The sequence below is a fragment of the Amblyraja radiata genome, chromosome 2 (assembly GCF_010909765.2).
Source record: "Amblyraja radiata isolate CabotCenter1 chromosome 2, sAmbRad1.1.pri, whole genome shotgun sequence".
NCBI classification, from domain to species: domain Eukaryota; kingdom Metazoa; phylum Chordata; class Chondrichthyes; order Rajiformes; family Rajidae; genus Amblyraja; species Amblyraja radiata.
In genome coordinates this window covers 110,091,814-110,105,088 of record NC_045957.1, presented here as the reverse complement: position 1 = coordinate 110,105,088, position 13,275 = coordinate 110,091,814, and the positions used below count along the sequence as shown (strand labels likewise).

General features: G+C 43.6%; 1 protein-coding gene across 2 annotated transcripts in view; it reads right to left on the bottom strand.

The window, feature by feature from the left end:
* Positions 1-13,275, bottom strand: part of LOC116966958 (engulfment and cell motility protein 1) — a 314,863-nt gene that overhangs the window by 194,931 nt on the left and 106,657 nt on the right. For both annotated transcript variants that reach the window (XM_033013349.1, XM_033013359.1), the window contains 3 exons: positions 7,335-7,434; positions 5,729-5,880; positions 3,483-3,561 (listed from right to left, as the gene is read on the bottom strand). In XM_033013349.1, coding sequence (XP_032869240.1) covers positions 3,483-3,561; positions 5,729-5,880; positions 7,335-7,434 — 331 coding nt within the window. The remainder of the gene's footprint in view (positions 1-3,482; positions 3,562-5,728; positions 5,881-7,334; positions 7,435-13,275) is intronic.

The window sequence follows — 13,275 nt, the reverse complement described above, 5'->3', positions numbered from 1 at the left end:
ACTGCCTGCTGTACCTGCATGCTTACTTTCATTGACTGATGAACAAGGACCCCTAGATCCCGTTGTACTTCCCCTTTTCCCAATTTGGCACCACTTAGATAGCAATCTGCCTTCCTGTTTTTGCTAACCTCACATTTATCTACAATAAACTGCATCTGCCATGCATCTGCCCACTCACCCACCTGTCCAAGTCTGTCCCTGCATTCTCATAGCATCCTCCTCACAGTTCACACTGCCACCCAGCTTTATGTCATCTGCAAATTTGCTAATGTTACTTTGAATCTACAGTGTACCAGCAGACACATTTATGAGTTGATATCAAGTGGACATCCTATATTTCAAACAAAAGACCAAACGTGAATTATATTTTTATGCACCAATGACATTGCTCATGAACCTTTGTATGAAAACATAGTTCATGCTTTTCCTTATTAACAGAACATCAGCAGCCAATTGTACAACCAAGCTAATTTAACCTCGTATCACAGCAGCTCATCGGAATTTAATTTAATTAGCTTTTTATTAAGATATTCATTAGTTTGAATCAACCTCAAGTAATCGAAGTAATACACAAAGTGCTGGAGTAACTCAGCGGGTCAGGCAGCAACTCTGGAGAAAATGGATGGGTGACGTTTCAGGGAGGGACCCTTCTTCAGTCTGAAGAAGGGTCCCGACCTGAAACGTCACACATGCTTTTTCTGCAGAGATGCTGGCTGAACCTCTGAGTTGCTCCAGCACTTTGTGTCTATAAAGAAGCATCTGCAGTTCCTTTCTATAAAAACCAAAAGTTGTCTTCGAGCCGCCGTTTCCTTCCTCAAACTGACACGGCCATTAAAACTCACTTGTCGTTCTCATGCATTTCTGTGTGCAATAATGATCACAATTGCCACGACTAGCAACCCCGTGACTGTACCATTGGTTACCAGGTTCCAAATGCTGTGCTTCAAACATAAAAATGCCCATCACATTAACCAAGATGTATTTCCAAAAATCCAGCTTGCTGCAGGCTTGGAAAAATTAGCCTACAAATTAGGAAGTTGTCAGCACTGGGCCAGGAAATTGGCCAGCCCTCTGGACAACCAGTTCCACAGATTGTCAGCTGCTGCAGTCAGATGACAAAACCAACACAACTATGCCAATACCAGCTGCTCAAGTGTCATTATTCTATCCAAACATACTTAGAAATTAAAAACTGGAAGTGAGAATATCCAAGACTTAACTTTCTCTCACACAGCACCAGACAAGTGAATTGGGTCTAAAGCACAATCACTATTTCTGCTGGTGAAGTTGCAGTAGTGATCTGGGTTCAATTCTGAGGCCCACTTCAGTCTGTGTGGAGTTTGTACATTCTCAGCTGACTACATGGATTTCCCTGGGTCCTGCGGTTGCTGCCTGCATCCCAAAGACATGCAGATTGTAGGTTAGACACAAAATGGGTGACGTTTCGGGTCAAGACCCTTCTTCGGAACTGAAACATCCCCCATTCCTTCTCTCCACAGACGCTGCCTGTCCCTCTGAGTTACTCCTGCATTTTGTGTCTATCTTCGGTGTAAATCAGCCTGCAGTTCCTTCCTACACAGGTTGTAAGTTAATCGGCCAGTGTAAATTGCCCATAATTAGCTGAAGATTGAGGAGTTGAAGGGGACGTGGGGAGAATAAAATATCTGAGGGTTGAATCAATGTAAAATAGATACTTGATGGTCAATGTTGACACGTATCCACGGTTATGTCTACATAGATACTCTGTGCAGATTTGTATATTCCATCCAGCTCCTCCTTGTTTCATACATTTGTACAGAGACCTCTGGGTACACACAACTCATGTTTCAACAGCATTTACACAAAATTCTTGTGGTGCCAGTGAAGCTGGCATCCAGGTCTATGAACCGGGCTACATCCTCATTGAACCAAGTGACATACACTGACAAAAAACGGCGTGGGGTGGTGAGGGACGAGAACAAAGGTGGGCCCAGCGTGAGGGGGGGGGGGGGGAGAACAAGGGTGTGCCTGGCACAGGATACTCTGTCAGTGCCCTTTATGTGGTGACTATTGCATACCTAAAGTTTGCGTGCAAAGCATTTCACCGTGACTTGACATGTGAAATATTCGATTCAATTCAATTCAAAATACTAGGGTCAAACTCAAGCCTATCCCACTATTACTGGCATTGCTGTTCATCTGTTCCATGTGAGCCACCTTAGCCCCCAAGCCCTTCATTCCTTTACTTCCTTGTAATATAGATACTTTACATAAACCTACCAATGTAATTTCTCAACATACAGTACAAGGGCATCAAACTATCTGAGCAAGATTTTACAGCATTTTTTTAGCAGTTGCAAACTAAAGGTGAGGTGTGAGCAATGCCAACAATAGAATTCTCTGAAATCCTGTGGGGAATCAAGAACCAGAGGACATAGGGTGAAGATGAGAGGGGAAAGATTTAATAGGAACCTGAGGAGGGCATCTTTCTCACACAAGCTGCCAGAGGGATTAGTTGAGACAGGTATAATATCAACAGATTTCAGCAGGGACATGGATAAGAAAGGTTTAGAGGGATATTGGCATGATGCGGGCAACATTCAGGCAGGTGGGACTGGTGTAGATGTTTTAAATATCTGGGAGTCCACATCTCTGAGGATCTGACATGGACATCACACGCCGCAGCACTCGTGAGTAAGGCAAGGCAGCGCCTTTACCACGTCAGGCAATTGAGGAAATTCAGAGTGTCTCCGAGGATCCTCGAGTGCTTCTACTCAGCGGCTGTGGAAAGCATCTTGTCCGGAAATATTACCATCTGGTTTGGGAATTGCTCTGCCCAGGACAAGAAGGCTCTGCAGAGAGTAGTGCGTTCGGCCGAACGCACTATGGGAACTTCACTCGCCCCCCTGCAGGGACTATACATCAGGAGGTGCAACTCCAGAGCCAATAAAATCATGGGAGACCCCTTCCACCCCTGCAACGGACTGTTCCAGCTGCTACGGTCAGGCAAACGCCTCCGTTGCCATGCAGTGAGAACGGAGAGGTTGAGAAGGAGTTTCTTCCCAGAGGCCATTCGGACTGTAAACTCCTATCTCACCAGGGACTAACTTTACTGAATGTTTTTCCTTCCAATATTTAATATGTAAAAGAATATGTGTGTGTTTATGATTGTGTTTATAGTTTGTTTGTTTGTTTGTTTGTCTTTTTGTACAAAGTCCGCGAGCATTGCCACTTTTCATTTCACTGCACATCTCGTATGTGTATGTGACGACTAGACTTGACTTGACTTGCCTTGACATAGCATTATGTGTGATGCAACCTTACTCAAAGCATATTGCAGGTTTATTTCATATCCAGAGCACCATTGAACAATAAAAGGCATCGACAAGCTTTGAAGTGGTGCAAAATAACATCAAATACTCAGGTTTAACACAAGTTATCATTGTATTGAGCTTGGCAACTGTCAAATTATTCATTAGATTGAAAACTATCTATAAAAATACCTGTCTCCTGTCGTCAGGGGCTTTAAGGAAGAGTGCATTTATCACAGCAATAGTGTACGTCTGAATGTCAGGATCGATCCTTTTGTAACAAGAATATCAAAAAAACTAATTAGCATGTAAACACACATTTGATTTGTACATTATATACAAGACCAATGCCATCAATTTTAACAAAAAATATTTCTTCAGATTTACATCTACCGAATCGCAATGAAATTAAATTGCTGACTGTGAGCCAACTGAAAGATACAACACGGAAACAGGCCCTTCGGCCAACCATTGGTCCACGCTGACCATTGATCACCCGTTCACACTAGTTCGAAGTTATCCCACTTTCGCATCTACTCCCTACACACTAGGGACAATTTTACAGAAGACGACAAACCTGCACGTATTTGGGATGTGGGGGGAAACCGGAGCACTCGGAGGAAACCCACACCGGTCACACGGAGAACGTGCAAACTTCATACAGACAGCACCATCTTTCTCTATTCTCAAGCTTATTCCAACACAGGGGGAGATGGACCAAACGCAGGCAGGACGAGTGTAGATTGGTTTGCTTGAGCAAGTTGGACCGAAGAACCTGTTTCCGTGCTCTATGACTATGATTAAGAGAAATCAGGACAAACCAGGGTCCTCACTGGATTCAGCGTACTGACTCCTTGCCAGACCTAGAGTAGCCCTGCAAGGGTTTCACAGCAGAATAATGGGGCTTTAAGCAGCACTGTTCAAAGCCCTGCTATATGCCACTTTGGTACTGTGCTCCATATAAGCCTTCTCTCACCTACACCTTCCACATCATATACAACACAAGCCCTTACCTATGCGTTCATATTCTTTACTTCCCCCTTTTCACTTATTGTATCTATGTTCTTTCACCCAATATTACAACCATCACACAAACCAACCTCCGTAGACTCCATTTCCACCCCACGCTGGCTTGGCAGGGCCACCAGCATAATCAAGGATGAGTCGCACCCTGGCCACTCTCTCTTCCATCAGGCAAGAGATATAAAAGTGTGAAAACGCACACGTCCAGATTCAGGGACAGTTTCTTCCCAGCTGTTATCAGGCAACTGAATCATCCTACCACAACTAGAGAGCAATCCTGAGCTACCATCTACCTCATTGGAGACCCTCGGACTATCGGACTATACTGAACTTTATCTTGCACTAAAACGTTATTCACATTATTCCCTTTATCATATATCCGTACATGTAGGTGGCTCGATTATAATCACGTGTTGTCTTTCTGCTGACTGCTTAGCACGCAGCAAAAGCCTTTGGTACACATGACAATAAACTAAACGCAAACTCAAACTAGATCGGGAATTTCATATTTTAACCACTCTCTGGGTAGAGATATTTTTTAAAGGATCTATTGATGAAGCTTTTATATTCACAATACCTGGTGCTGACATTTCCATATACAGTGCCTCAATTTACAAAATCTTCTTTGAAGAGGAGAGATTCCCTGTTTAATTAGTCAGTTTAGACAATTATAATTTTAAATACTGGCGGCATTCCTAAAAACATTTCACTGTTCCTCAGTACACGTGACAATAATAAACTAAACTTAAAACTAAGCTAAATATTAGTTTAATCCTTCTCCAGTTTTTGTTTTGAAATGTGGTACCCATTTCCTGTTGTAAATCAGGACCAGCATATAGTAATCTGACTCAGTATCTGAAGAGTATGGACAGGGTAGATGTAGGAAAAATGTTCCCGATGTTAGGGCAGTCCAGAACCAGGGGTCACAGTTTAAGAATAAGGGCTAGGCCATTTAGGACTGTGATGAGGAAAAACATTTTCACCCAGAAAGTTGTGAATCTGTGGAATTCTCTGCCACAGAAGGCAGTGGAGGCCAATTCACTGGATGTTTTCAAGATAGAGTTAGATTTAGCTCTTAGGGATAAGGGAATCAAGGGATTTGGAAGAAAAAGCAGGAACCTGGTACTGATTTTAGATGATCAGCCATGATCATATTGAATGGCGGTGCTGGCTCGAAGGGCCGAATGGCCTACTCCTGCACCTATTTTTCTGTTTCTAAGCTTCTAGTATTTCCAGATTCCTAAGGACATACAGGTTTGTAGATTAATTAGCTTAGTATAATTGTACATTGTCCTTAGTGTGTGCAGGATAGTGTTAGCGTGCAGGGATCGCTGGTCAGCGTGGACTCGGTGAGCTGAAGGGTCAGTTTCCGCGCTGTGTCTCTAAACTAAATGAAGTGCTTGCTGAGATCTTACCCTTGTAGATGCGGCATCAACTGGCCAATTGTAATCTCTTGCGCCACCTTCTGGTAAAGATCGTAGCTGTTCAACACCATGGATTCCAGGATTGCCAGCGATCGTTGTAACACAGACACATCTGTTGCAGTTTTGTTCACGTAACTTGCTACCTGGTAAGTGCATAAAAGAAAGTGTTTAAAGTCTAACCTTAAAAGTTTCAGCAATTAAATAGAAACAAATCCACTCCCTCGGACTAACTTTGATTGTACTTTACTGGACTTTATCTGGCACTAAATGACGGAATAGACTTGATGGGACAAGGGCCCAATTCTGTTCCTTGAATTTATGAACAATTTGTCCAGCAGTCTAAGTTCCCATTAAGTGCCATTGATAATTATTTATAATTTGAACTTGCATTGAAATCAGATGTTTCAGTAGCAGGATAGCAATACGAATAAATGCTCTGTTATAATTCAGCGATATTAATTTTGTGCAAGCAGTGATTGGTTTTTAAGTTTGGCTAGTTGGAAGCAATATTGATTTGTAGTGACCATTCATGCTATAGTTGACTGTTTTGTCAATTATTAAATATGCTTTTCACTCATGAAAATGTAGAATCTTTCTGATATGATACATGGTGGCTTCCAGAGTGTGCAGATAGCTTCTTTACAGCACCAACTTGGGCAGTGCCATCTGTGACACACATTTGGTCCAGTGTGGCTGTACCTAATTTAGTTTAGTTTAGTTTAGAGATACAGTGCGGAAACAGTCCCTTCGGCCTTTTATCATGTATTTGTACACTGTCGATTGCTCAATTGTGATAGTGTATCGTCTTTCCGCTGACTTGTTAGCACACAACAAAAGCTTTTCACTGTATCTCGGTATACTTGACAATAAACTAAACTCAACTAAACGTTATTCACATTATTCCCTTTATCGTGTATCTGTACAGTGTAGATGGCTCGATTGTAATCATGTATTGTCTTTCCACTGACTAGTTAGCACATAACGTGGCGAAGGCACATGGACACTATCAGTACACTAGGAAATTGTTAAATTGGACTCAGACTCAGGATTGACTCGACCTTTTTGTGGTCCTATTTTGGGATATTGTTGCATGGTCGATCACTTGGTTACACGAGGAATTTTGTTTTATTATCCACTGTACTGGGTTTTGGCAGATGAGGAAAAAAGTTTTCACCCAGAGTTGTGAACCCGTGGAATTCTCTGCCACAGGAGGCAATGGAGGCCAATTCACTGGATGTTTTCAAGATAGTTAGATTGACCTCTTAGGGCTAAGGGAATCAAAGGGATATGGGGAAAAAGCAGGAATGGGGTACTGATTGTGGATGATCAGCCATGTATCCAGCCATCCACTGATTGTGGATGATCAGCCATCAGCCTACTCCTGCACCTATTTTTTATGTTTTATTTCTTGAACTTTTTTTGTTTGTTTATTTTTATGTTATCTATGGATTATTGTGGTTACAAACCTGTTGCGCTGCTACAAGTAAGAATTTCATTGTTCAGTTTTGGTACAAATAGCAATTAAACACTTTTGACTCTCTCTGCCCTCACCACTGCACCCTAACTCGTCTGCTACTGACCCCGGATATCTTGGTACCTTTTTGATGAAAGCCACAGAGAAAGTGTCCCAGGAGACAATCCCGTGGTCCATAAGCTCAACAAAAGCAGTCAGGGTGAAGGACAACATGTCCCCGAAGCTGAAAAGACAAATGATCCACAAGTCAGCTCCAATTATCTCAGTTTTGACAGCAGAAGAACAGTCTCCGAAATAATTTGTGAAGCGGGAAACAAGGAAAGAGAATAAAGTAGAAGAAAGCCAACTGATATCAAAACAAGCCATATTGGTAACGTAGGCACCAAGCATGAGGAGCAGAAGGGCAGCTGGAAAGGAAAAAAAATATTAATGCCATTAGCTTGATAAACAGCAACACTGCAATCTGAAAGGAAGTAGTATTAGTAGTAATAATATAGGGTAGGCGAGAGAACATCATGCAATTCCCATGCGCTGAATTTCTATGGAGCTCCCAGGTCAGCAACCAGCCTCACCCACAGCTTTATCAGGAGAGTTACAGGCAAAAACAACACCAATCTCACAGTCACCAATTTATTAGTAGCATGTTAGGGTACGGATTGATATATTTTTTAAATTAACTCACGGAACAAAATGTTATTTTCTGAGGCGCATCTCAGGTGATAATCAAGTTGCAATTTGATAATGACCTGTTTGTGGAATTTGTGGAATCCTGAGACAACAGAATGCATACACCAGACTTGCTTTGTCTACGCTTTCTGCAATTAATTATAGGCCATCCTTTCATTTCACACATGGATTTTATTTTTAAATGATGACCATTTCCCTGTCTGTAAGTACAAAGAACGTACTGCTGAAATGACAACAAAAATGAAATTTGCTGGATCCCGTTACACCTGGGACGGCACAGTGGCACAGCAGTAGAGTTGCCGTCTTATAGCGCCAGAGACCTGGGTACAATCCAGATTGTAGGTGCTGTCTGTACAGAGTTTGTACGTTCTCCCCGTGACCTGCTTGTGTTTTCGCCGCGATCTCCGGTTTCCTCCCACACTCCAGACAGGTTTGTAGGTTAATTGGCTTGATATAAGTGTAAATTATCCTTAGTGTGCAAGGATAGTGTGTCGGCGCGGACTCGGTGGGCTGAAGGGCCTGTTATCGCGCCATATCTCTAAACTAAACTAAACATGGTGATTCACTAATAATGTTTTTCATTCTCTCATGGTTAAACCAGCCAATAGAAGGGGATTTGAAAAATAATGACCTAATTGCTGTGTAGCATTCTAATGAATAATACCCACTTAATTATGCAAAACATTGCTGAATAGTGCTCCTGCATTCTGATAAAACCAGGTGACACATTTCCAAACATTTTACTGCAGAGTGGGAAAGTCCATTGCACCAAGCAATCTGTCACAATCCACAAACTGCACAGAGATGAATGTCCAATGGGTCTCAGTGCTATAGCTCACCTGGGTGCAAGAAAACTCCCTGATCTCATTTAAAGAGCTCAATGGAACCTTTGATCTCCATTGAGGTCGTCATGTGGAAACATGGTATGGCTCATTTCACCAACATTCAATTTAGTGACACTCAACCGTGTCATGGGATTTGATTCACAAGATGCAATTACAAAGCATTACATTTATTTCCAAATTTCATCGCATACGGGCGCACTGCACCTATAAACGAACCATTTATCCTCCTGGAGGTTGGCCAATTCCAATTTGGAGACCATGACGGCTGGTTAACATGTGTTCACAATTATCCATTTCTCACACATTTGTAGAGTAACATAGGAAATTGCTGCAGAGGGAGTGGGGAAAAGGAGGTGCAGGGAGCATTCCCGAACACGATGGCATTCCCGACGCGATAGAGTTGCTGCCTTACAGCGTCGAGACCCGGGTTCGATTCCGACTACGGGTGCTGTCTGTACAGAGCTTGTACGTTCTCCCCGTGACCTGCATGGGTTTTCTCCAAGATCTTCGGTTTCCTCCCATACTCCAAAGACATGCAGGTTTATAGGTTAATTGGCTTAGTAAATGTAAAAATTGTCCCTGGTGTGTGTAGAATAGTGTTAATGTGCTGGGATCGCTGGTTGGCGCGGGCCCGGTGGCCCGAAGGGGCTGTTTCCGCACTGTATCTCTAAACTAAACTAAACCAAATTAGGTACAGCCATGCTGGACCAAATGTTTGTCTAAGATGGCACTGCCCAAGATGGTGCTGTAAATAAGCTATCTGCACACTCTGGAAGCCACCGTGTATCATATCAGAAAAATTCTACATTTTCAGGAGTGAAAAACATATTTAATAATTGCCAAAACAGTCAACTATAGTATGAAAGGCTCCAGTAGCACAAATCAATATTGCTTCCAACTAGCCAAACTTAAAAAACCAATAACTGCTTGCACAAAAATCGGTGATTTATAGCAGAGTATTTATTCGTATTGCTATCTTGCTACTGAAACATCTGATTTCAATGCAAGTTCAAATTATATATAATTATCAATGGCACTTAAAGTGCAGCAGGGGAGACTGCTGGACAAATTGTTCATATGTTCAAGGGATAGAATTGGGCCCTTCGCCCCATCAAGTCTATTCCTTCATTCAATCATGGCTGATCTACCTATCCATCTCAACTCCATTCTCCTGCCTTCTCCCCATAACCTTTGACACCCGTACTAATCAATAATCTGTCCGTCTCCGCCTTAATAATTTCCATTGACCCTCTGACTAAACAAATCCCTCCTCATTCATTCCTCAAACTGTTCATAATCCATCAGTATGCTGAAGAAGCATGAAGAGCCTACCGTTCCTATAACATGCAGTTTCCAAGGATTAACAATTGCTGGATGCTGTAGTTTATGCCTCCCTGCTGAGACCCAGTTGTTATCAAATTGTTATCAAATTACAAAATGTTACTTTGTTTAAGTGTTCTACAGAGCATCAAAGAGCCTTACTTTGCAGCAGCAAGAGTGGTTTGGAGTCCATACCCTGCACAATTGACTAAACTAAACCTTGTGACATTTTATTTCACTGCAAGCAACAAGAACTAGTGTCTCAGAACCAATGTAAAACCAGACAGTCTGTGGAAAATGCAATTTGCCTTTGAAGTACTATCTAGCTCTTTGGTGACCCTCGGACTATCCTTGAACGTTCTTTGCTTGCTTTGCCTTGCACTAAACGTTATATTCCCTTATCACGTAGCTATACACTGTGAATGGCTTGATTGTAATCATGCTTTGTCTTTCTGTTGACTGGTTAGCACTGAGCACAATTCACATTCCACAGCACTGAGGACCTGACATTCAATTCAATTCAATTCAAAGCACTTTATTCATCCCCAAGGGGCAATTTAAAAGGGCGCATTACAGTAGCTTTTAAAAAAAAGAAAGGGACACAAACAACGTAACGAAGAGACAAACATTCAAAGCTACTCTCTGCACCGACCGGTCGACCGCACGAGCAGTGACCCGGCAAGGATTGGGTTGTCAGCAGCGATACAATAAATAAAGAACACACAAAATGTAACACAAACATCCACCACAGCATTCATCACTGTGGTGGAAGGCACAAAAATTTGGCCAGTCCTCCTCCATTTCCCCCCGTGGACAGGACCAGAGTCCAGAGTCAGTCCAGGATCGGCTCTTCCTCACCGGAGACCGCGGCTTTAGATTGTTGTAGGCCGCAGGCCGGCGGTCAAGATTTAAAGTCCCCGCCGCAGCCAGAAGCACCGTAGACTGCAGGGCCGGCGGTCGAAGCTCCCCTCCAGGGGTGATGGTAAGTCCATGCCGGCCCCGCGGTAGAAGTTGGCCGCGGGCCGGCAGTGATGGCTTCTTCTTCCCCCGGGTCCCCCACGAGGGATCCCGGGCTGTAGACGCCGCAACAGCTGGAGCTCTGCAGACCGCGGCTTCAGGCTGCGACTTCAGGCTGCCGGCTGCCCCGGGCCAGCGAAACGGAGCGCTCCCCTCCAGCGAGGGCTCACCCGCTCCACAACGAGAGTCCACGCTGCGCACGCCGCTGAAGCCCCGGGCACGTCTCCGGGAAAGGCCGCGCCGATCCTTGATGTTAGCCCATGGAGGAGGCGACCGAAGTGGTTTCCCCCTCACCCCCCCCCCCCACGAGACACACAAAGAAACATTAAATACACACTTTAAAATATACTAAAAAATAAAGAAAAGTTGAAAAAACTGACGCACTGCTGACATGGCTGCTGCCAGAACAGCGCCCCCGGAGTCACACGCTGCCACACCGGTGAGTAAGGCAAGGCATCTCAGGCAGCTGAGGAAATTCAGAGTCTCTCTGAGGATCCTCCAGTGCTACCACTCAGCGGCTGTAGAAAGCATCTTGTCCGGAAACATTACCATCTGGTTTGGGAACTGCCCTGCCCGGGACAAGAAGGCTCTGCAGAGAGTAGTGCGTTCGGCCGAACGCACTATGGGAACTACACTCGCCCCCCTGCAGGAACTATACATCAGGAGGTGCAGATCCAGAGCCAGCAACATTATGGGGGACCCCTTCCACCCCAGCAACGGACTGCTCCAGCTGCTACGGTCAGGCAAACGCCTCCGCTGTCATGCTGTGAGGATGAGACCGAGTTGCTCCCCAGAGGCCATTAGGACTGTAAACTCTTATCTCACCAGGGACTAACTTACTGTACCAAACTACTGTTGTGTGGTGTCTTTTTTAAATTGTTGGGGGGTTTTCTCACCAACATGTAATTACTGGTGCTGTTCTATTCTGTTTTGTAGTTTTTTGCACATTCCGCAGACATTGCCACTTTTCATTTCACTGCACATCTCGTATGCATAGGTGACAAATAAACTTCACTGTACCTCGTTACACGAGACAATAAACTAAACAGACAGAACTATGTGTGTAAGCCTTGCTGGTTCTAAATCCTCCTCCGCTCCTCTGTCATATGGGGTTCCACTGGGTTCAATTTTAGGGCCCCTGCTTTTCTCACTGTACTTACTTCCTCTGGGTTCCATTCTTAGAAAGCATGGCATCTCTTTTCATTGTTATGCTGATGATAGTCAGATATATGTGCCGCTGAAGAAGAAAGATGCATTCTCAGTCAAACCACTTCTGTTATGTCTTGATGACATTAAATCCTGGATGGCCCTAAACTTTTTAAATTTTAATGAAAAGAAAACAGAAGTGATAGTGTTTGGTCCCAATGGCTCCCGTGAACCTCCCCCTGTTGACTTGGGTCCCTTGGCACTGTATGTGAAGCCAATAGTTTTAAACTTGGGTTTTAAGATGGACAGTGATTTTAAATTAGATCGTCAAATAGGCACGGTAGTTAAGTCCAGCTTCTTTCATTTAAGGCAGCTGGCAAAGGTGAAGCCCATTCTTGAACGACAGCATTTTGAAACAGTAATCCATGCCTTCATTACGTCTCGGCTGGATTACTGTAACGCACTTTATTTTGGAGTTAGCCAATCTTCCCTTGCACGTCTCCAGTTGGTTCAGAATGCTGCTGCTCGCCTTTTAACTGGAACACGTAAGAGGGAGTACATAACGCCTATTCTGGCCTCCCTCCACTGGCTGCCTGTGTACTTTAGAGTTCATTTTAAGATTCTTTTATTTGTTTTTAAATCTTTAAATGGTCTCGCCCCGCCTTACCTCTCTGAGCTGCTTCATCCCTACGCTCCTGCTCGGTGCCTCAGGTCAGCTGATCAGCTGCTCCTGGAGGTACCGAGGTCTAAGCGGAAGCTCAGAGGGGATAGAGCCTTCTCTGTTGCTGCTCCGACATTATGGAACACTCTACCTTTGCACATTAGACAGGTCCCTTCACTGTCCATTTTCAAAACTAGTCTTAAAACCCTTTTCTATTCCTTGGCTTTGGCCCCTGCATGAGACTTTGCTCTTGTTTTAGTGTTTCTACTATTGTTTTTTATTGTTTTTACTGTCTTTTAATGTTTTTATTGTTTTGTTTTATGTTTATGACTAGTCATGTACAGCACTGTTGCAACAGTGGTTGTTTTTAAAGCTCTATAAATAAAGT